This window comes from Molossus molossus, unplaced genomic scaffold, assembly GCF_014108415.1.
Source record: "Molossus molossus isolate mMolMol1 unplaced genomic scaffold, mMolMol1.p scaffold_m16_p_1, whole genome shotgun sequence".
Taxonomy (NCBI): Eukaryota; Metazoa; Chordata; class Mammalia; order Chiroptera; family Molossidae; genus Molossus; species Molossus molossus.
Genome location: NW_023425344.1, coordinates 77335447 through 77359976, shown reverse-complemented (window position 1 = coordinate 77359976; position 24530 = coordinate 77335447). Strand labels below are relative to the sequence as shown.

At 36.4% G+C, this 24530-nt stretch overlaps 1 protein-coding gene across 2 annotated transcripts in view; it reads left to right on the top strand.

Moving 5' to 3' along the window:
• Positions 1–16481, top strand: part of EIF4E (eukaryotic translation initiation factor 4E) — a 46442-nt gene extending 29961 nt beyond the window's left edge. For both annotated transcript variants that reach the window (XM_036240424.1, XM_036240415.1), the window contains exons 3-7: positions 4658–4753; positions 8046–8109; positions 9238–9351; positions 10493–10632; positions 14704–16481. In XM_036240424.1, the coding sequence (XP_036096317.1) occupies positions 4658–4753; positions 8046–8109; positions 9238–9351; positions 10493–10632; positions 14704–14818 (529 nt within the window). In that variant the 3' untranslated portion in view covers positions 14819–16481. The remainder of the gene's footprint in view (positions 1–4657; positions 4754–8045; positions 8110–9237; positions 9352–10492; positions 10633–14703) is intronic.
• Positions 16482–24530: the final 8049 nt, after the last annotated feature.

The following is a 24530-nucleotide window of genomic DNA, read 5'->3' as shown; positions in this document are numbered from 1 at the left end:
TTCCCACTCTATCTGATAATCAATAGAAAAGTATCCTTGGGTGAGGATTTAAAAAAAAAAAAAAAGAGTCCAAGCTGCCCTGTCTGGTGTGGCTGAGTTGATTGGCCATTGTCTTATATACCACAAGGTTGACAGTTCAATTCCCAGTTAGGGCACATGCTGGGTTTTGGGCTCCATCCACAGTAGAGGGCATGCAGGAGGCAGCCAATTGATGTTTCACTGTCATATCAATGTTTCTTGCTCTCTTCCTCTCCATTCCTCTCTAAAAAATCAATAAAATCTCTTTAAAAAAAAGAAAAAAGAGCCCTTGCTAATGTAGGAGAAAGTAGTGGAGTGTAGATGATGGAAAAAGGTAGGAGTAGTTTGAAGAGTGAATAGAATATACAAAAATGTATAGAGCAAGAATAGGCAATTTGAAACTGGCTATGAAGGACAAAAGAGAGCTAGGGGATTTGGAGTCTGGAGGTGGTTTGTATTTAAGACAAGTTAGGGGAGATTAAGATGAGTTAAAGTTTTCATAGTTACAGTGTAGTAGTTGAGTAGTAGTTGATTGTATCGTTTTCCCAACACCACCCCACCTCTTCCCAGTATGTTTGTGTTTTTACTTAGTTGTCTTTCTGGTTTATATAATGAAAATTAACATGAGTTCCCTGAGAGTTGATAGTGGGAAGAAAATGGCAACATACAAACATTGTACGAACCTGGAGAAAAGAAAGTAAATTAGAATTGACCTCTGAATTTAAGTATTTCAGTTTGTTTGATATCCCCCACCTTTTTTTACTCTGTTTACTTCAAAGATCCTGTAAGTCTGTCTGTAACTTAATTTCATGTATCTAAAAAATAAATTTTTCCTTCATGGCTTGAATATTTTTTTTATTTTTTATTTATTTATTTATTTTTATCCTCACCTGAGGACATTTTTGCATTTATCTTCAGATAGAGTGAGAGGGAGAGAGGGAGGAAGAGAGAGGAAAAAACATCGATGTGAGAGAGACAAATCGACTGGTCGCCACCTGCACAACCCCAGTTGGGCCAGGGACAAACTGCAACCGAGTTACATGCCCTTAGCAGGAACTGAACCCGGATTCTCTGGTCCGTGGGCCGACACTCTAACACTGAGCCAAATTGGCCAGGGCCTGAAAATTTTTTAAATCATTTCCTCATTATGATAGACCTACTGAAATAATAGTCCAAACGTGTGTGTGTGTGTGTGTGTGTGTGTGTGTGTGTGTTTCATAGGAGACCTGTGGTTTAGCATATCTTTCAGTGAGGAATACACCCATTCTTTAGACAGTGGCAATTGTCAGCTAGTGAGTGAGTTATCAAAGGTCAGTGGTCCAAAAGGATAAAATCCTTCCTCAGGAAAGCATTGTACCAAAGGTATTAAGTGGACCAGTTGATTAGGTGGGAATTTCATATAGTCCAGCCTCACAGTAGCACCAAAACCTTTAAAATATTTTTTCATCTTTCAGCACTAGTTCTTTGTGCCTCCTAGCTCTATGTTCTTAGTGTTGCTTTTACCATGGTGAGAAGTTATCAAGGCATATATCCCTCACAGCTTGAATGAAATCTAAGAAGAGATTTTGAAAAGTGACCTCATTGGTAAACAAGTTGATTAAATCTTAAAATGAAGTCTGAGGATTTCAGTTTCTCTATAAATTATACTTGTGTAAAATTATAAATACCACTTGGAAAAATATTCTGAGATGCTCAATGGTTCAGATTTAGGTAGTTTTCTCATTACTTTTTACAAATGTTGCAGAATTTATTTTGCTTTTTAAAAAAACAATCTCTGATAATTGCAATGATTAGATCAGCAGTGTGCAAGTTAAGTATATATATAAGTTTTCTGCTTTTCTCAGATATCCTTTTCCCATTTTACTTTTCTCTCCTCCCTTGAGTAGTCAGTGTTAAATCTGGTTTATATTCTTCTAAAACTTTCCAGTGTGCACGAGTATACTTTTATGCAGGTGACCATACAGTTTTTAATTGTCTGTGCAGATTTTTTTTTTCTTTATTTTTATAATTTTTTTTTCTCCTCACCCGAGGATATTTTTTCATTTTTGTTCAGATAATGTGGGAGGGAGAGAGAGAAACATCGATGTGAAAGGGAAACATTGAGTGGTTGCCACCCACACAACCCAACCAGGACCGGGGACAAACTGCAACCGAGGTACGCGCCCTTAGCGGGAACCGAACCCGGGTCTCTCTAGACTGCAGGCCGACGCTCTAACCGCTGAGCCAAACAGGCCAGGGCTTTTTTTTCTTTATTGAATTAAGAGAGGAAGGGAGAGAGAGAGAAACATCGATGAGAGAGAACATCAATTAGCTGCCTCCTGCATGCCCCCCATTGATGATTGGGCCCACAACCTGGGCATGTACCCTGACTGGGAATCTTAACTGGTGACCTCTTGGTGCATTGGTCAATGCTCAACCGCTGAGCCACACTGGCCTGGCAGTGTATGTGAAGATTTTGCATTATTATTTTAAACTAATGCCATGTAGTAAATGAATATAAAGTCATGTATATTATCAGGTTTACATTAATGGGTGTATAGATTTTTTTCTATTTACAAATAGTGCTATAGTGTATACATTCTTACATATTTTTATGCACCTGTGTGAATATATTTTTAGAGTAAAATTTCAGATTTCCAAGGTTCAAGACTACTTTTTAACAAACTTTATAGATACCGCCAAAATTGTTCTCTTTTACCAGCTGAGACTTTTAACGGAGTTTCTGTTTTCTACATCCTTGGCAACCATCAATTTATAATTATTGCCAATCGGATTATCCTAGTTTGATTTGAGAAAACAATGTTTTACTGTTTTAAATTTGCATTTCTTTCATTGAAGTTTCAAAACAGTTTCATATTGTACTGCTCATTTGTGTTTTTAAACAGACTAGGCAGTCTATTTAGTTCTATTCTTCTTACTATATTAGAAAATATACCTGAGAAAATGTAAAATTATGTATCCATTTAAAATTCATTACATGTTAATTTTTTTGTGAAAAAAATATTATGCAAAATTAAATAAAGTAGAAAGAATAGCATTTTTTTTTTTTTAATCCTTACCCGAGGACATTTTTTCATTTATCTTCAGATAGAGTGGGAGGGAGAGAGGTAGGAAGAGAGAGAGAAATATTGATGTGAGAGAGACACATTTGACTGGTTTGACCCACACGACCCCAACCAGGGTGGGGACAAACTGCAACACAGGTATGTGCCCTTAGCGAGAACCGAACCTGGGACTCTGGTCTGCAGGCCAACGTTCTAACTGCTGAGTCAAACCAGCCAGGGCAAGAATAGCATTTTTGTAAATGTTTTCAAATCCTAACTTAGAAGTTAGCTAGATTTTCATAGCTGCTTCTGCATTCAGGCTGTGCAGATAAATTGTTTCAGAGAAAGTATTAAAAAATATGATCTCATACAGGTATGTGATTGGAAAAGGGAGGAGAATTTTTAATAGCTTTTTAAAGTAATTAAATGTTCTCCTTTGATACTAGTCTTCTTATAGGTTAGTTGCAATGTGGAATCTGAAACCATATCCAAGAATTTTTTATACTTTGTTAATTAAAGTCCATTGGTCTGTCTTGTATTTGGAATGGACTTTTTTTTTTTAATCCTCACCCAAGGACATTTTTCGATATTTTGTTCAGATAGAATGGGAGGGAGGGAAGGAGAGAGACAGAGAGAGAGACAGAGAGAGAGAAAGAAGCATCGACGTGAAAGGGACACATCGAGTGGTTGCCACCCGCACGACCCAACCAGGGCCGGGGATAAACTGCAACTGAGGTACGTGTCTTTAGTGGGAACCGAACCTGGGTCTCTCTGGACCGCAGGCTGACGCTCTAACTGCTGAGCCAAACTGGCCAGGGCTGAAATGGATTTTTAAAATCCATACATGATTTTGCAACACACTAGTCATTTGGAAAATACTGTTACTGTTTTTTGTTTGTTTGTTTGTTTTTATACATCCTTACCAGAAGATAGTTTTCTATTGATATTTATTTATTCATATATATTTATTTATTTATTTATTTATTTATTTATTTATTTATTTATTTATTTTACATTGAGTAGAAGGGAGGAAGGGAGGAGAGAGAGAAAGCAACATCAGTGTGAGAGAGACACATTGATTGGTTGCCTCCCGCACAACCCCATCCGGGGCCAAGGGTTGAACTTGCAGCCGAAGGTACATGCCTTTGTCAGAAAAATCAAACCGGTGACCAATGCTCTAACTGATGAGTTAAACCGGGCAGGCCTGGGAAACACTGGTTTTAATAAGTTACACAATCTTCTAAATATTGACACTTTTTATTATACAGTATCAAAGCAATAACATTTATTAAAATCGCCACTAAGTTTATCAGAAATGTCTTTACATTTTTAGTTAACTGTCAAGCTCACAGTGGGACACAAGATTTTCTAAATTCTCATAGTATCCTCATGATTCATCTCTATTGTAGCAAGTGTCAATTTCTTTCCTTTTTAAGGCTGATTAATATTGCATTGTGTGTTTTTGCCACATTTTGTTTATTATTCATATATCAGTAGACACTTGCGTTGCTTCTCTTTTTTGGCTATTGTAAATAATGCTGTATTGAACATGGATGTAAAATTGCCAGTTTTTGACACTGACTTTTTATTTTTAGATGGGCACTCTGGTTTTTTAAAAATGATAAAAGCAAAACTTGGCAAGCAAACCTTCGGCTGATCTCTGAGTTTGATACTGTTGAAGACTTTTGGGCGTAAGTAACCCACTCATTTTAGGATGTTTGTTGTTATGTTAGTATGTGAATGTTTATTTTAAGTCACATTTACAAAATGAAGATTAAAGTGAAAAGTTATAGATACTCATCTGTAGAGCCACCCTTTTGTTTATCTATCTCCTCACAACTATTTAAATTGGTGATTATTCCTCATCAGTTTAGGAAAGCTTCAGTCTTGTTATCTTTTAGCCCTTCATGTTCTGTATTCCTTGTCCTGAGAGATCCTTCACTTTATTGCCCCTAGAACTTTTGACAGCTTATTGGAACTTGTCCCCTCTCTTGGTTGCCTGAATACATTTGCCCCATACTTGGGTATTCCAGAGCTTTGTTAGATCTTTATTTCTGCAAATTATTTTCAGTGTAACATCTGTGATTTCTTGATATAAGAATTCTGAGGCCCTGGCTGGGTGGCTCAGTTGGTTAGAACATTAATACTCCAAGGTTGTGGGTTCAATTCCCAGTTAGGGCACATATGAGAAGCAACCAATGAATGCATACATAAGTAGAACGGCAAATCATTCAATTATTCTTTTTCTCTCTCTCCCCCCTCTTCTCTCTCTCAGAATCAATCAAATTAAAAAAAGAATTCTGAGATTTTAAAGGCTAAAGTGCTCAATTCAATATTCAGGGTTTGTCAATGAAAGTATCTTTGAAGATTTTTTTTTTTATTAAGAGCTGTAAATTACCTAGCAATTATCTAAAATATTCTAACTTATGCATCTAGTATAATTTTGGATTATATATGTGTGTGTGTGTGTGTAAATATATATGTACACAAACACATATAAATGTTTTTTTTTGCATAATGGATGCAACTGTTGTTTTTTAATGTAATCTCTCCTGAATGTATTCTCCCCACAGAAAAGAATAGATTATGGTCAGCAAATTCATCATGTGTACTTCCTCCAGGCCAGGAACAATATTTTTCTGTATATTTTTAGTGCTTTGCTCATCATAGGCATTTGGTATGCATTTGAATCACTGAAAACAAAACAAAACATTTGAATAATTAGAGAAAATTATTAATTGTGAGCTAGCCACTTTGAGTGCTCACTTTTTATTGAAAACATTGCTTTTTTTTTTTTTTTTTTTAAGTAATAGAATTACATTTAAGCCCCAGTAATTCATGTCTAGTTTAGCTGGTGTCATTCTGTTTTGCCCTTCATGAAAACATCATCTTTTTCTTCTCTAATTGTATTTATTCAAGAGTACTCCAGTCTGTGAAGGAGGAGAGGAGCAAGAGTCTTAAGCAAGCCCTGGCCAGTTTGGCTCTGCAGTTAGAGTGTTGGCCTGCAGACCAAAGGGTCACAGATTCAGTTCCCAGTCCTGTTCCTGGCAAATACCTGGGTTATAGGTTTGATCCCTGGCCCCGGTGGGGGTGGTGCAGGAGGCAGCCAATCCATGTGTCTCTCTCACATAGATGTTTCCCTCTTTCTTCCTCCCTCCTTCCCTCCCTCCTACTCTGTCTAAAAATCAGTGGGAAAATATCCTCGGGTGAGAATTAACAACAACAAAAACGGAGTCTTGAACCATTTTTCCCACTGAATCATATTTGCATTTATCTAGTTTATTAAGCTTTCACCAGTGTACATAATTGTGAACAGATTAGAACATGGCCTCACACTTTAGTTATGTGTAAGCAATGTGATTGCGTAGTAGATTTTTAAAAGAAATCCTACTCACCCGAGGATTTGCTTTTTATTGATGGGGGAGGAGGGTGCATGGCGGGTGGGAGGGTATGAGAGACAGTTGCCTCCTGTATTTGCCTGATGCCCGATCCAAGATCAAACCCACTACCTGGGTAAGTGCCCTGACTGGGAATCAAACCTGCCACCTTCTGGTGCATGGGATGATGCTCCAACCAACTGAGCTTGCCACACCGGCCAGTGTTGCATAGTAGAGTTTTATACCATAATTTAGGTACATGAAGGGATCCTTCAGCTTTCTATAAATATCTAAGTTACCTTTTAAGTTCTCTTTTTCCCCCCAGCAAATTTAGCGGTAAACAACAATGGAGTCCACATGTATCTAATTTGTCTGTTGTGTTAGGATTCTTTTTAAATGTACCATTACAAATTCTCATTATAAACTCATTATTAAGAAACCTTAGCCCTGGCCAGATTGGCTCAGCGGTTGAACGTCGGCCTGCGGACCAGAGAGTCTTGGGTTCGGTTCCCGCTAGGGGCATGTACCAGCAAAAAAAAAAAAAGAGAGAGAGAGAGACCTTAGAGCACCTTGAAGGAGAAGGAAGACCTTTTCTACTTTGGATGCCATTAGAAGGTCACTTCTACACTGTCCATTACTTTTTTTTTGTTTTATCCTCACCAAAAGACATTTTCCATTTTTTGTGGGAGGGAGAGAGAGAGAGAAAAATTGATCTGAAAGGGACACATTGAGTGACTGCCACCCACACAACCCAACCAGGGCTGGGGACAAACTGCAACCGAGGTACATGCCCTTAGCGGGAACCGAACCCGGGTCTCTCTGGATTGCAGGCTGACGCTCTAACCGCTGAGCCAAACTGGCCAGGGCCACACTGTCCATTAATTTTCTAAAAATGGTGGTGGCTAATATTATAGTAAACTATTAGTATCCAGTCCTCTTTTGTTGTCTAGTGGAAGCTGTCAGTGATAATGTACATCAAAATATATTCTCTCTTTTTTTTAATCCTCACCTGAGGACATTTTTTCATTTTTTGTTCAGATAGAGCAGGAGGAAGAGAGAGAGAGAGAGAGAAACATCAACGTGAAAGGGACACATCGAGTGGCTGCCACCCACACGACCCAACCAGGGCCAGGGACAAACTGTAACTGAAGTACGTGCCCTCAGCGGGAACCGAACCCTGGTGTCTCTGGACCGCAGGCCGACGCTCCAACCGCTGAGCCAAACCGGCCGGGGCCAAAATATATTGTTGTCAGAATAAAATTATTAAAAATATTTTCTTGAATCATTAGACGTTGCCCTGGCCAGTTTGGCTCAGCAGTTGGAGCATCGGCCTGTGGACCAGAGAGTCCCGGGTTCAGTTCCCGCTAGGCCCTAGTGGCTAGGGGCACGTACCAAAAAAAAAAAAAAAAAATCATTAGACGTTGATTCTTGAACTGACCATTATTAAGATCTGTTTATTTCATTTCAGAAATTGAATCCATAGAAAAACAAGTGAACACAATAAACTTTTATCCTTTTATTTTTATTTTATTTTCAAAATGTTACATAAGCATCTAAACTCTGCATGACTATTCTGTATTAATAATTGTCCTTTTCTTTTACCTAGTCTGTACAACCATATCCAGTTGTCTAGTAATTTAATGCCTGGCTGTGACTACTCACTCTTCAAGGTATGGTTCATTGGTGATTTCATATATATATATATATTATAAGACAGGACCAGTCAGGTATTCATTAAAAAATCTTGCCACAAACTTAGGAATTAGAAATGCTCTGATGCTTGGAGAAAAATGTAATGGCTTTAGTAGGCTTAACATAAATTATGTTTTAATATAAAAATTGAAATTAAGTGAAAGTTTTACTCTGTGGGCACATACTGTGATTGATTTAGAAGAGAGCTTTGATCATCCAATTTAGTCTCTGTATTTGAGTAGACCGAAGTCCAGAGTTTGTCAGGAATTCGCTCCCCCCACGCAGTTATAGTTTACATTCAATATTATTGTGTATTAATTTCAGGTGTACAGAAGTCATGTGTGTTCTTCCCCCATCCCCTCCCAGCCTTTCAAGTATCCACCTAGCACTATATATAATTATTACAGTATTATTGACTATATTTCCTAAGGTGTATATTATATTCCCATGTGTCAGGATTTCTTAACATGGGATATGTGGGTCCTGAGATACTTTAAATGGGTTTTGTCAGGTGGTAGGGGGTGGGGCATTCATTAATTCTCTGAAATTACATAAGTGGTACATGAATTTTGCATATATTTTTTAGATATAGAAGTGTGTCTAACTTTGAGAAGCAACGTTACTCAGAATGTTTAAGAACCTCCAAATTAAAGGAAAACCAAGATTTGATAGCTAAAAAGTCCCTAACTCAGGACTCTTAATTCTGCAATCCCATGCCTTTGGCTTTAAGTCCTGTATGTGTTTTTTTTTTTAATATATCCTTACCTGAGGACATTTTTTGATGTTTTGTTCAGATAGAGTGGGAGGGAGAGAGAGAGATAGAAACATCGACGTGAAAGGGACACATCGAGTGGTTGCCACCCACACGACCCAATCAGGTTTGGGGACAAACTGCAACCAAGGTACATGCCCCTAGCAGGAACCGAACTTGGGTCTCTCCAGACCGCAGGCCAACGCTCTGACCGCTGAGCCAGGGCAGTCCTGTATGCTTTATTTCACTACATCAGTAACAGTTTTATGGGGAATGAAGTGAAAAGTTGACTAAGTATTGCTTGCTGTTTTCTAGTGATGATCTCTTAAAGTAATAATATTGTCTAACATTGTAGGATGGTATTAAACCTATGTGGGAAGATGAGAAAAACAAACGAGGAGGAAGATGGCTAATTACATTAAACAAACAGCAGAGACGAAGTGACCTCGATCGCTTTTGGCTAGAGACAGTAAGGTTTTAAAATTATAAAACAATTTTAGAATACTAAAACTAATTTATATTACATTTTACCTTAGTTACTTAATAAAAGGAAATAATGCCAACTCTAGAAAATCTAAGCCAGCAATTAATTTTGTTCTATCATGTGAGTTTTATATATTTTACATACGATACAGTGAAACCCTCTACCACATTACAAATCAGATACAAAGTGATTGGCGATTGACCCTGACCTTCCTCAACAAGCTCATTCTGATCATTACATTACCTTCAAAATAACAGAACCTCACATTTTGTATAATGTAAATTTTTACAACCCTCTTAGAGTATTGTTTTGTATTCTAAACTTTGTAGATCATTGAGGCAAACAATAAGATTGTAACTTGATCATTCAGCTTGCTTGTTGTGATATAACCTGGAAATAATAGGCATTTTCCACAGTGAGAGACTAAACCCTAAACTTTTAGGAGCAGGAATTATGGTCTCTTGAATCTCTAGCACTTGGCACAGCGTCTGGTTTATAGTTAGCACTTAGTAAAGCAATTAATACATATTCAAGCGACTAATTTTTTTTTTTTTAAGAAGAGATTTAATTTCGCTTTTGGGAGAGATTATCACTCAATGTCATTTTAGAATTCTACATTAAAAAAGTCATTTCAGTTTTGCAAGATGACAAAGGTACTAGAAATAGATAATGGCAATGGTTGCACAATGTTGTGAATATACTTAATGCCACTGAACTGTACACTGAAAAATGGTTAATATAGTAAATTTTATGTGATGTATATTTTATTGCAATTAAACATGAGAAACAGCAAGAAGCAGTGGCAATTACTAAGCAGTAGCATAGCAAATGAATATTAATAAAATAACTTTTATACAGGTCCTGACATCATTTGCCCCAATTTGCTGAGAAAGTTAAAATAACTATTACAATGTTATTGATATTAACCCAAGAAATAAAAGCAAATGAAAAATTTGAAAGGACAAAAAACTGCATACATAAATATAATGTAGACATTCAGAAAGTCAACTTGATTTAAAACCTGGTTTTTCATTTTGTATATATATACTACTATATGAGTCATTTGCAGTTGAGTAAGTTCTCTGTAACCTAATGGATGTAATTGGGATTGGGTTTTGTTTTTAAGCTGCTGTGCCTTATTGGAGAATCTTTTGATGACTACAGCGATGATGTATGTGGAGCTGTTGTTAATGTTAGAGCTAAAGGTGATAAGATAGCAATATGGACTACTGAATGTGAAAACAGAGACGCTGTTACACATATAGGGTAAGTTTTGCTCTCTATGTATGTTTCTTTTAAAATATTAAGATAACCAAAAGCAGAGTACTTTTTTTTGTTTGTTTTTTGTTTTGTTTTGACTTATCTTTATTATTGAGTGTATTACAGATGTTCCCCCCTTTTTTTCCTTATTAACCCCCATCCTCCCCAAACCCACCCCACTTCTGCCTTCTCCACCCTATTGTCAATGTCCATTGGTTATGCATATATGCATAGAAGTTCTTTAGTTTATCTCATCCCGCCCTCCCTCCCCCCTTCCCTTTGAGGTTCATCAGTCTAACAACAAATTTGTACTTAATTCCTTCATCTTTTTCACCCATCTCCCCAATCCCCGCCCATCTGGCAAGCAACAAAAAGTTCTCTGTATGTGAGAGTCTGTTTCTGTTCTGCTTGCTCATTTTGCTTGTAGATTCAATTGTTGATAGATATGTATTAATTGCCATTTTATTGTTCGTATTTTTGTTCTTCAAGAAGACCCTTCTACATTTCATGTAATACTGATTTGGTGGTGATGAACTCCTTTAGCTTTTTCTTGACTGGGAAACTCTTGATATGTCCATCGATTCTAAATGATAGCTTTGCAGGATAGAGTAATCTTGGTTGTAGGTCATTGCTTTTCATCACCTTGAATATCTCTTGCCACGCCTTTCTGGCCTGCAAAGTGTCTTTTGAGAAATTGGCTGACAGTCTTACAGGAGCTCTTTTGTAGGTAACAATTTGCTTTTCTCTTGCTGCTTTTAAGATTCTCTCTTTCTCTTTAACCTTTGGCATTTTGATGATGATGTGCCTTGGTGTGGACCTCTTTGGGTTCATCTTATTTGGGACTCTCTGTGCTTCTTGGACTTGTATGTCTGTTTTCTTCACCAAGTTAGGGAAGATTTCTGTCATTATTGTTTCAAATAGGTCTGCAGTTTCTTGTTCTCTCTATTCTCCTTCTGGCACTCATATGATGCGAATATTGGCACGCTTGAAGAGGTCCCAAAGGCTCCTTACACTGTCCTCGCTTTTTTGGATTCCTTTTCTTTTTGCAATTCTGATTGGGTGTTTTTTGCTTTCTTATATTCCCAATCAGTGGTTTGCTTCTTGGCTTTATCTACTGTACTATTGATTCCCTGTAAATTATTCTGTATTTCAGTTAGTGCATCCTTTGTTTCTGACTGGTCCTTTTTTATGTTGTTGATGTTCTCACTAAGTTCCTTGAAGGTCTCACTAAGTCCCTTGAATGTCTTGCCAAGTTCCTTGAGCAACCTTATAACCTGTTTCCTGAACTCTGCATCTGATAAATTGCTTATCTCCATTTTGTAAATCAGAATTTGTATATACTTGTTCTCATCTATCTGGGAAGCTAAAGCAGGTAGCAGGGATCTAGTTCACTGGTAAACAGACTCATTCACACACTCCAGGACACTTCGGCCAAGCAGACTTAATCCTCTAAATGGACAAGGAAAACCTTCCCCGGGGTACTCCAGAGTACTTTTTTATTTGTAGCTTTAGAAATACTTGGATTTATAGATCAATTTCCTTGTATTGTTCTTATGAATACTTTTATCTACACTGGCATGTAGCATTTTAATTTATCAAATGAGAGAGGGAGGGAGAAAAAAATAGAGAAACATCGATATGAGAGAGACACACTGACTGGTTGCCACCATACAACCCCAACCGGGGCCAGGGACAAACTGCAACCGAGATATGTGCCCTTAGCAGGAATTGAACCCGGAATTCTCTAAACGCTGAGTCAAACTGTCTAGGGCTAACCTTTTTTTTGGTAAATGTTATTCTTTGCAAAAATTGCCTGTCTTTTTTTCCCTCCCTCCAAATATCAGTCAAGGTTAATTAGGATTTTCTTCTTACTACATTTAAATGACTAAGATTGGATTTTAAATTTTGTATTAAAATTAAGTATTGGTCATAGGCCATAAAATGTTTGGTTTGCCCTTTGTGGTTTTTCAAACATGAATTTTAAGAATTCTTTCTGAATTAAAAGGTATGAGCATGTTTCAGGTTTCATTCTATAGGTTTCTTTAAGAGAAAGGAGATGATTGTTGATTTGTCTTCATATTTCTCATTTTTCTGTCAGTATCGAAACTTAATTGTGGGAATTTTCTCTTCCTTTGAAAACAAGTTAAAGAAATTAAGTGAATTTCTTTCCTCAGAAAATTTTGTAGTTGTGTCAATAGTAAAAGTTTTGAAATCTTTATAAAACATTAGACTTCCAAAGACATATTTGTATTTTTATTTATTTATTTATTTTTACCTGTCCAAGATGTATGGCTCAATGCTCTTGCTTTCTGGCATTTTTTTTTTATCCTCACCTGAGGACATTTCTGCATTTATCTTCAGATAGAGTGGGAGGAAGAGAGAAAGAGAAACATCGATATGAGAGAGACACATCGATATGAGAGAGTTGCCACCCACACAACTCAAGCTGGGGCCGGGGACAAACTGTAACCGAAGTACGTGCCATTAGTGGGAACCAAACCCAGGTCTCTCTGGTCCATGGGCTGACCCTCTAACCGCTGAGCCAAACTGGGCAGGGCGCTTTCTGGCATTTTTAATGATTTACTATAATTGAAAGGACTACATTGTGTTATAATGGAAATCTGATAATGGTTGTAATTTTAGTTATCATAAAATTGTTACTATTTTTATTCATTCATGTACTTATTTATTTATTTATTACATGCCCCTAGTGGGAACCGGACCCGGGACTCTCTGGTCCGCCAGGCCTACGCTCCAACCCCTGAACCAAACTGGCCAGGGCTCATAAAATTGTTTTTAGATGCCTTCATCAAGGGAAGGTATTTAAATTTTCTGGAGCGTGGAGTATAAGTAAAACTGTCTTGAAGAAAATAATTCCATGAAAATGAATAGCCCACTCCCTGGCCGGTTTGGCTCAGCGGTTAGAGCGTCGGCCTGTGGTCCAGAGAGACCCGAGTTCGGTTCCCGCTAAGGGCATATACCTCGGTTGCAGTTTGTCCCTGGCCCTGGTTGGTCATGCGGGTGGCAACCACTCGATGTGTCCCTTTCACATCGATGTTTCTCTCTCTCTCTCTCTTCCTCTTTCTCCCTCCCACTCTATCTGAACAAAAAATGGAAAAAAAATGTCCTCGGGTAAGGATAAAAAAAAAAAAAGAAAATGTATAGCGCTTTATTTTTATTTAATTTTGGTGTTTATTTTTGAAAATTTGATATCTTTTTCTAAGAATAAAGATCCAGTTTCCTTGTCAGCCTCATATTCAGTTTCCTTATTAGTTATAGCCACGCAGCCTTATTTTTGTTCCTCAGCCTTCAAGATGTGCTTCATTCTCTTGACATACTTTTGACCTAATGACTTTTAAAGGGGAGATTTATTGGAATTTCACAGATAAGATTAGTTCCTATTATACTGTCTGTATCACAGCTCCTCTACTTATTCTCTTTGGCGCACATTTTAAAAACACATTTTGTTCTTATAATAGTGTCACATCTTCTGGAAAGTTAGGTTGTAGAGTTAGTACTATGTAAGGCAGAAACCATGTATGTTCCAAAATTGTCCAGAAAATGTCATAAGTTGCTTTCAAAGTGTTTAATTTGTGTGTGTACAATCATGTAATAGGTATGGTAAATGTAATTGTGCAGTAACATAGTTTTTTACTAGGGTTTATATGTAAAATATAATTGTAGCATTTTAAACCAGAGAATTGAAATAAACATGTTCATGTAATTGTATTTTTTATTTTAATTATAATGTATTACAACTTTATCATGTATATTTGTGATTATGTGTTTGTAAATAATCAAATACTATAAATACCATGCCCAGGGACTGTCCCTGGTTTGTTTATTATTGATTTATTAATAATTATTATAGAACCTAATTCTAATACTAGTTAACTAAATTAACCAAGATTGTTGTGAAAATGAAGAGTAAATTTTGCTAAAAGGAAAAGAGTATGCTATTACCTTTTTTACTGTCTAGCCTAGGTATTTTTATTTTAGTATAAAGAAAAATAATGCTGAATTTGGTGTGTGTATGAATAAAATTTAAAGGCTACTTTTTTTCTCTTCTTCTTCTAGGAGGGTATACAAGGAAAGGTTAGGACTTCCTCCAAAGATAGTGATTGGTTATCAGTCCCATGCAGACACAGCTACTAAGAGCGGCTCCACCACTAAAAATAGGTTTGTTGTTTAAGAAGACACCTTCTGAATATTCTCATAGGAGACTGCGTCAAGCAATCGAGATTTGGGAGCTGAACCAAAGCCTCTTCAAAAGCAGAGTGGACTGCATTTAAATTTGATTTCCATCTAAATGTTGCAAAGATATAAGAGAAGTCTCATTCGCCTTTGTCTTGTACTTCTGTGTTCATTTTCTTCTCTTTTTCTTTTCTTTTTTTTTTTTCTTTTTTTTTTTTGCTAGAGTGTCCACTTACCCAATCAAAGAATTACAGTACCAGAATCCATAAATGTGCTTTCTGGCCCACTCTGTAATAGCTTAGAAGAATTACAATTACAAACACATTTTACCCATCCACAATGTTAAAAAAAGAACTTGCATTTCTTTACCTTACAGGAAAAGAATTCTGTTTATGTCCCATTGTATGCGGGAGCATATTTTGCTGGTTTGAAAGAGTATGATGCATACAGTTTTCTAGCAATTTTCTTTGTTTCTTTTTACAGCATTGTCTTTGCTGTACTCTTGCTGATGGCTGCTAGATTTTAATTTATTTGTTCCCCTACTTGATGACATTAGTGATTCTGATTTCACTTTTTCATTTGTTTTGCTTTTGTTCTCATGTAATATTGGTGAAGGATCCAGGAATATGACACAAAGGTGGAATAAACATTAATTTTGGGCATTCTTTGGTAATTTTTTGTTTTTTTGTAACTACAAAGCTTTGCTACAAATTTATACATTTCATTCAAATCAGTGATCGATGTTTGTGTGATTTCCTAAACATAATTGTGGGTTATAAAAAATGTAACATCATAATTACATTCCTAATTAGAATTAGTATGTCTGTTTTTGTATCTTTATGCTGTATTTTAACACTTTGTATTACTTAGGTTATTTTGCTTTGGTTAAAAAATGGCTCAAGTAGAAAAGCGGTCCCATTCATATTAAGACAGTGTACAAAACTGTAAATAAAATGTGTACAGTGAATTGTCTTTTAGACAACTAGATTTGTCCTTTTTATTTCTCCATCTCTATAGAAGGAATTTGTACTTCTTATTGCAAGCCAGTCTCTGTTGTGTCTTCTCTTGTAGTATCTTTCACGTGAACAGCATAAGTTTGGAGCACTAGTTTGGTTATTATGTTTATTACAATTTTTAATAAATTGAATAGGTAGCATTATATATATGGAATTAAATCGATGTGGCTGTTTTTGTGTTTTTATAAAGTAAGGCACAGTCACTCAGTCTTAGGTAAATCATGTACTCTTAATACGTTATAACTCTTGAGAATTGTGATCTTGGTGCATCACCATTTGGTTGGTAGGAATAATAGTTGTAAAACTTGGTTGCTGAATTGAGATGTTCTTTTTTAAGTGTCAAAATGGTAGCATAGAGAAGGAGTACAGGTGGTGGGGGCATATGCATTAAGAATTTTGTTAGTGTTGTTGAAATAGAATGGAATAAGACATTGGTAAATTGGTGTAGTGTGGTTTTAATGTAAACTTGAAAACTTAATCTCTTTGTAGGCATCATTTGAAAACATGTTGCTTATAATATATAATTAATAGATTTCAGATTCTGTGAAATTAAATATGGCTATCGTAGACAAAAGTATAAGCTAAACTATAGGTAGAATTAAGATAATCAGTTGAGAAGAAAATTTGTTTTTAATTGAAAATGAAAATACTTGACAGAAATCCTATATAAAATAAACATGAAATTGATAGTATTGCTTTCATTGAAGAATTTTAAAGCAGTTTAAAGGGTATCAGAGTCCTCAATACCATAAACACTCTTGTTCAGTGTTCGAGAAATACTGACTTGTGTTTATGATCTCGATTTACTATACCTAGTACCTGCTGCTTAAGCTTGAGTGATTGGTTAAAGTGATTTATTGTCTGTTAATATGTATAGTTGTGAGCACTTCAAGAGCTTGCTTAAAAGTGGTCGTGATGTGTTCAGTGGGTGGGATTGGAGTTAGTATATTCATTAAATATGAATGCTCTATTTCCTTAATTCTAAGATGCAGTCCATTTTAAGAAGCATCTGCTTTCAGGGGTGGAGGAAGAATAATGCATTAAATGTATACAGTTCTAAAATTTTCAAAACCCTGACTAAGAGTATTTGATTATCCTATCATGGCCAATTTAGAATCACAATTTGTTTCATTTCAAGTGTTTTTTTCCCCAGTGTGGAGGAATGATAAACTATCTGAATCACTTTTGCAAATGCCACATAAACTATTACAAAAATGTGCAACTTTTCATAGCTTCATTAGCATCTTTTCTAAATATAAGATTAGACTGTGCATGATTTTCTAACTTTTTCCTCCCTGTCCAACAGGATACTGTAAATGAATATATTTTCATAATAGAGAATTAAAATATTCTTTAACAGATGAGTAGTAATTTATTGTAGGGATGTGATATATTACATTTAACCAATTGTTAATCCATATTCTCTAGAAGGATTTGAGACATACTACGTGAGAATTAAATAATTCCAACACTCATATAATACTATCTGCCAGGCCCAGGCAGTGGTGTTCCAAGCACTTTACATGCACTTTAACCTAACCTATCTAGTAGTCCTTTCATGTAGCTGCTGTTACTCTCATTTTACAGATGAAAAAGAAGCATAGGATTTAAGTCACTCTACAGCTTGTAAATTGCAACATGTGGTTTGAGTCTGGAAATTTGGTTCCAGAGATCCCGTAAATCACATTATACTCCCAATAATGTAGATTCTATCCTATAGACTATAGTAAATCACACCCGATTATGTCAGTTTATAGGGAGGAGTATAGACATTTAATCATACTTCCTTTGGTAATGAAATTTACAGTGGATCCAGAATCTTTCTGGCTCACTCTGTTAGCAATCAACTAACATCATTTCGGGGGAATTTTGAGAACATGGAGACAGGTATAGGGATTTATAGGTTAACTGAATATTTTCATAAAGTTTTACATGTCTATATCCTATTGTAAGATAAATGGCAAAATCAAAATTTTCAGGTTAAAGGTAGTTGAGATTCTTAAATGCTGAAGTTTGCATTTAAAAAGGATAATTTTAATTTACTAAAACATTTACAGTGTTTAATGTTTCCAAATTAAGCAAGTTAATGACAAATCTTTGCTGCTTTTTAACTCTTAAGTTATGGATTGTCTTCATTATTGCATAAGGGAAGAAAACAACTGAATTTTCTCACAGACCCTCTAGAGCAGTGGTTCTCAACCTTCATAATGCCACGGCCCTTTAATACAGTTCCTCGTGTTGTGGTGACCCCCAACCATAAAATTATTTTTGTTGCTACTTCATAACTGTAATTTTGCTACTGTTATGTCTTAGGTGACCCCTGTGAAAGGGTCGTTCGACCCCCAAAGGGGTTGCGACCCACAGGTTGAGAACCGCTGCTCTAGAGTCTAGACAGATGCAAGGTTTTAGGTTAGATTGACATTAAAAAACAAAACTGTGGGTCAGTGCTATCCAGTGTGTCTGGACTAATACAGAAATTGAAAGTGTCTAGAAATTTATACAACAGTTTGGTGTTGCTGTGATATTTAAGTATGTGATAATTTTTCTAGTAATTTAAAATATATATTTTATAAAAACATGTTTTTGACAGTGCAATTTGAGAAATACTATTAGGTTGGTTTCCTCAGTACTCAAAGCCAGTTCATTTGCCCATTAATTCCTAAAGCAACTGGGTTTATTATCTCTCCACTCATTTCCTCACAACAAATGGACTTGGTGTCAAAATTTCAGTCCTAATCTATAGCATCTTTCAGTAATATTCTGTGGTATTCTGCTTACTATGAATTGCAAAACAGATATTAGGCTGCCTTCCTGGTACCATAAGTAGTTTTAGACTTTAATCTTGTGGCTTGTTCCTTCCATGGCTGGCAGTAAAAATGAAATTGTGGGCACACAGTCACGTGACTGTCGTTTTCAGTCCAGAGGAACCAGTTTTCACATTTTAATTTTGCCCCTTCTACTTTAGAATTTATAATTCCTTATAGTTTTGCACTTCACATGCACTTTAAGTTCCTACTTTTCCTCCAAAAATGTATCGAGTACCTCTACTATGCTCTAGGTGCTGAGCAGAAAACAAAATGGGCTGGCATAAGCTCTAAACTTTTAAAAGTAGACATATATTCAGAATAAGTAAGTCTTTTCATGAAGTTCTTCAAATAGTTTCATTATAGAAATAGAAGTTTTAGGGTTTGTATTACTGCAGATTAGTAGTCGAGGGGTAAATACAAAATGTTTGCTCTGAAGACCCTTCCGATTCTAACATTGAGTCTAAACAGATTGCCACATTATAGGAGGACTCAGCCAAACCCTCCCATGCAAATTACAGCTTTTGTGAGACATTATTTCTACTTTGTATTACTGAACGCCATATGATTTTCCAAGCAAAGTTATGTGGCTTTTTTTAGTTATGTGATTGCACTTTTAAAAAATAATCACCATTTCATTTAACGTACTTTTTTAGCATGATGAAACGTTTTAAATGTGATTGTGCCTGCATTGGTATGGTTTTATATATAGCAGTCTTCTCTCTAGCCATCTTCTCAAAATACTGATTGTGTTTTTTTATTTAATGTTTGATCAAACATAATGTATGCTTATTTTATTTTCACTACAGAAGAGTAGAAGGTGAAAATTTCCTGTCTCCTTCAATCCTACTTTTCTTTTTCAAGGTACCACTCAGATTTCTATAAATTTTTTGTGCATACACCAGATGAATGTGTGTGTGCATGTATTTAACTTTTCTTTGGACACAATTTTGCTAGTGTTGTGTTCTTATTTAATAATTATGAACATTTTTACATGTCATATCATAGTGCACGTAGAACATTATTTTGAATGTCTAGCGATTTCATTATATGAATGTATGCCTTATTGGATGACTGCTTTCTTCCCTCCCTCCCTCCCTCCCTCCCTCCCTCCCTCCCTCCCTCCCTCCCTCCCTCCCTCCCTCCCTCCCTTCCTTCCTTCCTGTCATTTTTGCTTTTATAATCCCCCAATGTAAGTTGTAGTCTTCGTGCACTGTATGTGTTTGTATGTATATAGCAAACTCCGTCTAGCAGTATTAAGTGGCACTTATTCTCTACCCATTCCACACCCAGACCATTTTAATTCACATACATGAATCATCGTCAGTTTTATAGTTGTGTTCTACAGTGATAGTTTTACAATTTTGGTCCTCATGATTTTTTTTATTGGGTTTAATTGCTTTATTTTCTTTTAATGAGCCAACATTGTTATAGATAAGAATAAAATAGTTTGTTTGCTAGATTGTGGTTTTCCCACAGATAAGAATAAGCTAGTAATTAACTTCTACTGTAGGTCTCTAAACATTGAAAAAGCTTGAATCAAATACAATGGTATTGGACCTAGTTTGATTTTAAGCCTTGTCATGAATTTAACTTAACAGTTTTTGAAATGAGGGAATTTCCCAAACACATCTTTATATTGTAACCAGTTTATCTTTGGTTTTAAGACTTATTTTTTTTCTTTTTTTCATTAGAGAGGAAGGGAGAGAGAAATAGAAACATTGATGTGAGAGAGAAACATTGATTGGCTGCCTCCTGCACTCCCTGTAGTGGGGGTCGAGCCTGCAACCTGGGCATGTGCCCTGACTGGGAATCCAATGAGAACCTCTCAGTCTCAGTCCATGGGATGGTGCTCAGTCCACTGGGATTCACACCAGCCCGGCTAAACTATTATTTTCTAGTTTTATTTTTGTCTTCAGCCTTTGGGCTCAGTTTTGGGTGACTGGTCTGTGTGTGATGCCTTCCATTTTGTTTTGGTATAAGTTCTGTAGTGGCGGCATAAGGTTAGTTCCAGCTTGACCCTGCTTTGACTTATCTCGTTATGTCAGAGTGTAAACGTATTACATACACATGTGGGGCTTTAAATATTGCAGTGTCCTACACTTCTCCCAGGATAAGGGATTTGTAATTGAGCCAGAATGATATTTGAGGGAATCAAAAGTTCTTATTTCACATACTTTTTCTCTTTTCAGAAAAGAACTAATTATTTACCTCCTTGTGCATTTTTTAAAGTGCTGCTGTCTATAAGTCTCTTGTCTTTAAATGATCTTTCATCTCTACTATTTTTTTTAATTAATTTTTGTTACAGATGTTTCTCCTTTTTTACCCACTGATTCCCCCCTCCCCCTCCCTCCCTGCCCTGTCCCCAGCTTTGTTGTCCATGTCCACTGTTCATGCATACATGCATATAAGTTCTGTGGTTTACCTCTCCCCCCCCACCCCCTCTTCTGGGGATTGTCAGTCTGTACCCCACTTCCACGTCTCTGGGACTACCCCATTCCTCAGACTGTTATGTTCATTATATTCCACAAATAAGTGCATCTCTACTATTCTTATGTTATCTATCTTGTCACTTTATTTGTGACAGTGACTTCCAAATCTCTGTCTTTAGCCATGACTTCCTCTTGTGCTTCATATCCATGTTTCTCCCTCCCAATTGGACTTCTATGTCAGGGGTTAGCAAACTAGCTCCCATAGGCTGTACTTGGCCTGCATTCTGTTTTTTAAATAAAGTTTAGTTAAAATATGGCCTCACCCATTTGTTTACATATGTGTCTGGCTGTTTTTGTGCTGCAATGGCAGAGTTGGGTAATTGTTACAGAGGCTGGCCTGCAAACCCAAGGCATTTACTACCTGACCCTTAACAGAAAACATTTGCTGACCTTCACTATAAATGCTGTGTAGTGATAGTACTGACAACAAGCACATATCTTGTCCTTTTTCCATTTCCTTTTCACTTCCAGAAAACCTCATTTCCACCTGATGGCTTTATTAATACAGTCAACTAAGTGTGATTTGCATTGTTCTTTACTTCCTCTCACCTTCCACCTACTGTCTGAGTCCACTGCAGTTTCCCCCGATTGTCCCTGTTACTGTCTAGGTTCTTAGCTGAACGACATCCCAACTGACCTCCCTAGTTTTTTCCTAGGTCCTCACATGCTCATTTTTTATTGTAAGTTATCTTTTACTGCTCTTTAGAAAGCAGCCAAGGTAACCAGAGTTCTCTCAAACTGGTAAATACAGGAGCTTATGTACTTGTCAAAGGGATAGTTGGTGTTTTACATTATAAAATGATTGCAAAGTGATTTCTGAATCGACCAACAAAGCTTGTTCTCACTCTGTAGGACTGTCTTACTAATATATTTCCTGTGTTACCTAATTTGCATGTGGTATGTATTTATTTGTTCCTTGCTTTATTACAGAAAGTAAAAATATGAAGAAAGCCAGGAAATGTGAAAAAAGATTAAACCAAAAGTAAGGGTAGCTTGCAAAATGCATTCTATAAAGCCCATTCTAGTGACCAAATGAAAGGAAGAAACAAGTATTTCAATGATGCCAATGATGCCACTGATGCTTGGGCAAGTGCCCATTTGTGGAACACAATTTTTGGTATAAAATTACCTAAAGGCCAAAGGAAGACAGTATCCAGTAGATATTCCACAGTCAAGTTCAAATTCTAGTTCTGCCATCTATTAGATGTGTATACGTAGTCAAGTTAAGGTTGTCATTGTATGCTAATGAAGTGATGGAAATTACAGTTCTGTAAATATAATTGTGTGGGGTGCTTGGCCACTCTTTGAGATCCAAGTTTATAATCCAGCCCAATATATACAGTCTTGGAGTATGTAATGGTTCTTAATCTAGCAGTTTTCTGTGGAATAAAGTTATGTGTTACCCCCCCAGCGTGGCTATGTATATCAAATTATTCTTTTTGGGAATTCTATTTCTCTGAAGCCACTCTATGGGTTCCTTAGGCTCAGTGTCCTTGTGTCCCCCAAATAAGGGGCTCCGATCTAAGGAGATGGTAATGGGTGCATAAATCCTTAAATCCACTTGTGGATTTAAATCTGACAGACACAATATCCCCTATGTAAAAGCAAATGTATTATTGTACACTCTTATTATCCTGAAGTGTAATTCATGGATAATATAACTTGCTTACCCACTTTTTAAAAAATGTAAATCTCTAGAGAAAATTAAAAGTCATGTAGAGATAATAACAGGGTAATAAGGGGAAATTAGGAGGAAGTTGTTAGTAAAATGACCGTAGCCCAAGTGTAACTAGATAATGAAGTATAATTGAATCTACACCTGGTATCAGTGTGAATGTAACAACTATTTAGTTGAGGCCATTAAGGTACTCAGAAATGAAAACAATATTAAGTTACTCTGAAATGGTGAGTAATACTTAGTAAAGTTCTGGACAAAAAGTATCTTCTCTGTTTTCATGTGGTATTTCTGGAAAATTCAGAGTATACTACTAAAGTCTTGCAAAAATTACTTGGTGTTAGGAAATGTTAGACAATAAAACTAGATTTGAAATTTCAATATTATAAACAGATTTTTAAAAATTTACATGAATGTCAGGATATTTGAATGTCATTTGGGATACCGGCTCTTAGGTGTGTGGACCTGTTCTGTGTCTTTCTCATCCCTAATAATGCCAGTGGTTTTGTGCCTGTTGAGTACCAGTCTTTTAGGTTGGTTCTTACTTTTGAGTTTAGATTGGTGGTTAGATTGAGTTTTATTTCTGTGTGTAATCATATGCATTAGAAACAGAGTATAGATTAAGGTTGCCTTTTTCTTGAGCTTGATAAAGACATGTACCAATGGAATGTCACCAAATCTGCAGAGATGGAGGGGTTTGTGTTCTACTGAGCAAATTCTAAAGCACAGAAAAGCATTTTTCAAAACATTCTTACTACGTCCTACAATAAGAAATACTCTTTGAATTGTGGCTCAGTTTGTATATATACTAAAACAAAGCCTTTCACGAAGGTGTACTCTACCAAACGGAATGCATTCTCAGATTTTCCTGTGCTAGACTTTCTTTTTTATTCTGGCCTCCATCGTCTTGGTCTAGTTGACTAATCACAATCTGCATTTTGAAAAAATACCATAAAAAGTATCCCTGGTAATGTGAGCCTATTAAAATTATAAAGCAGTGGCCCAGCTGGTGTGGCTCAGTGGTTGAGCATCAACCCACGCACCAAGAAGTCACTGGTTTGATACCCAGTCAGGGTACATGCCCAGGTTGGGGGCCAAGTCCCCAGTTGGGGGCCTGCAGGAGGCAGCTAATCGGTCTTCTCTTTCATCGATGTTTCTATCTCTCCCTCTCTCTTCCTCTCTCAAATCAATAAAGGAAAAAAATTATTTTTAAAAATTATAAAGCAGTTTATATCAATTGACCATATTGGCCATAAAAAAGTCTTTTTAAAACCTCCATTGTTTGTTTATACTTAGTTATTTTAACTTTTAATTGTCTTCTAACATAAATATAAAATTATTCTTAGAGCCCAGCAGGTGTGGCTCAGTGTATTGAGCATCCTCTCATGGACTGAGAGGTCCTGGTTCAATTCCTGGTCAGGGTACTTGCCTGGGTTGCTGGCTCAATCCCCAGTGGGGAGCGTGCAGGAGACGGCCGATCAATATTTCTCTCTCACATTGATGTTTCTATTTCTCTCTCCCTCTCTCTCTAAAAAAATCAAAACATTAAAAAATTATTTTTAGATAATCAAATGAATTATCTTGCCATGAGGCACTGTTAATCAGTTAAATAGTTAAGACTGCTACAAGTAGTAATGAAGATTTTAGGTAGGTGCTCTGAAATGTCTTTTGGGGGGAGGGCAATAATAACAATGAAAGACTAATTGCCAATTTAAGACCACAC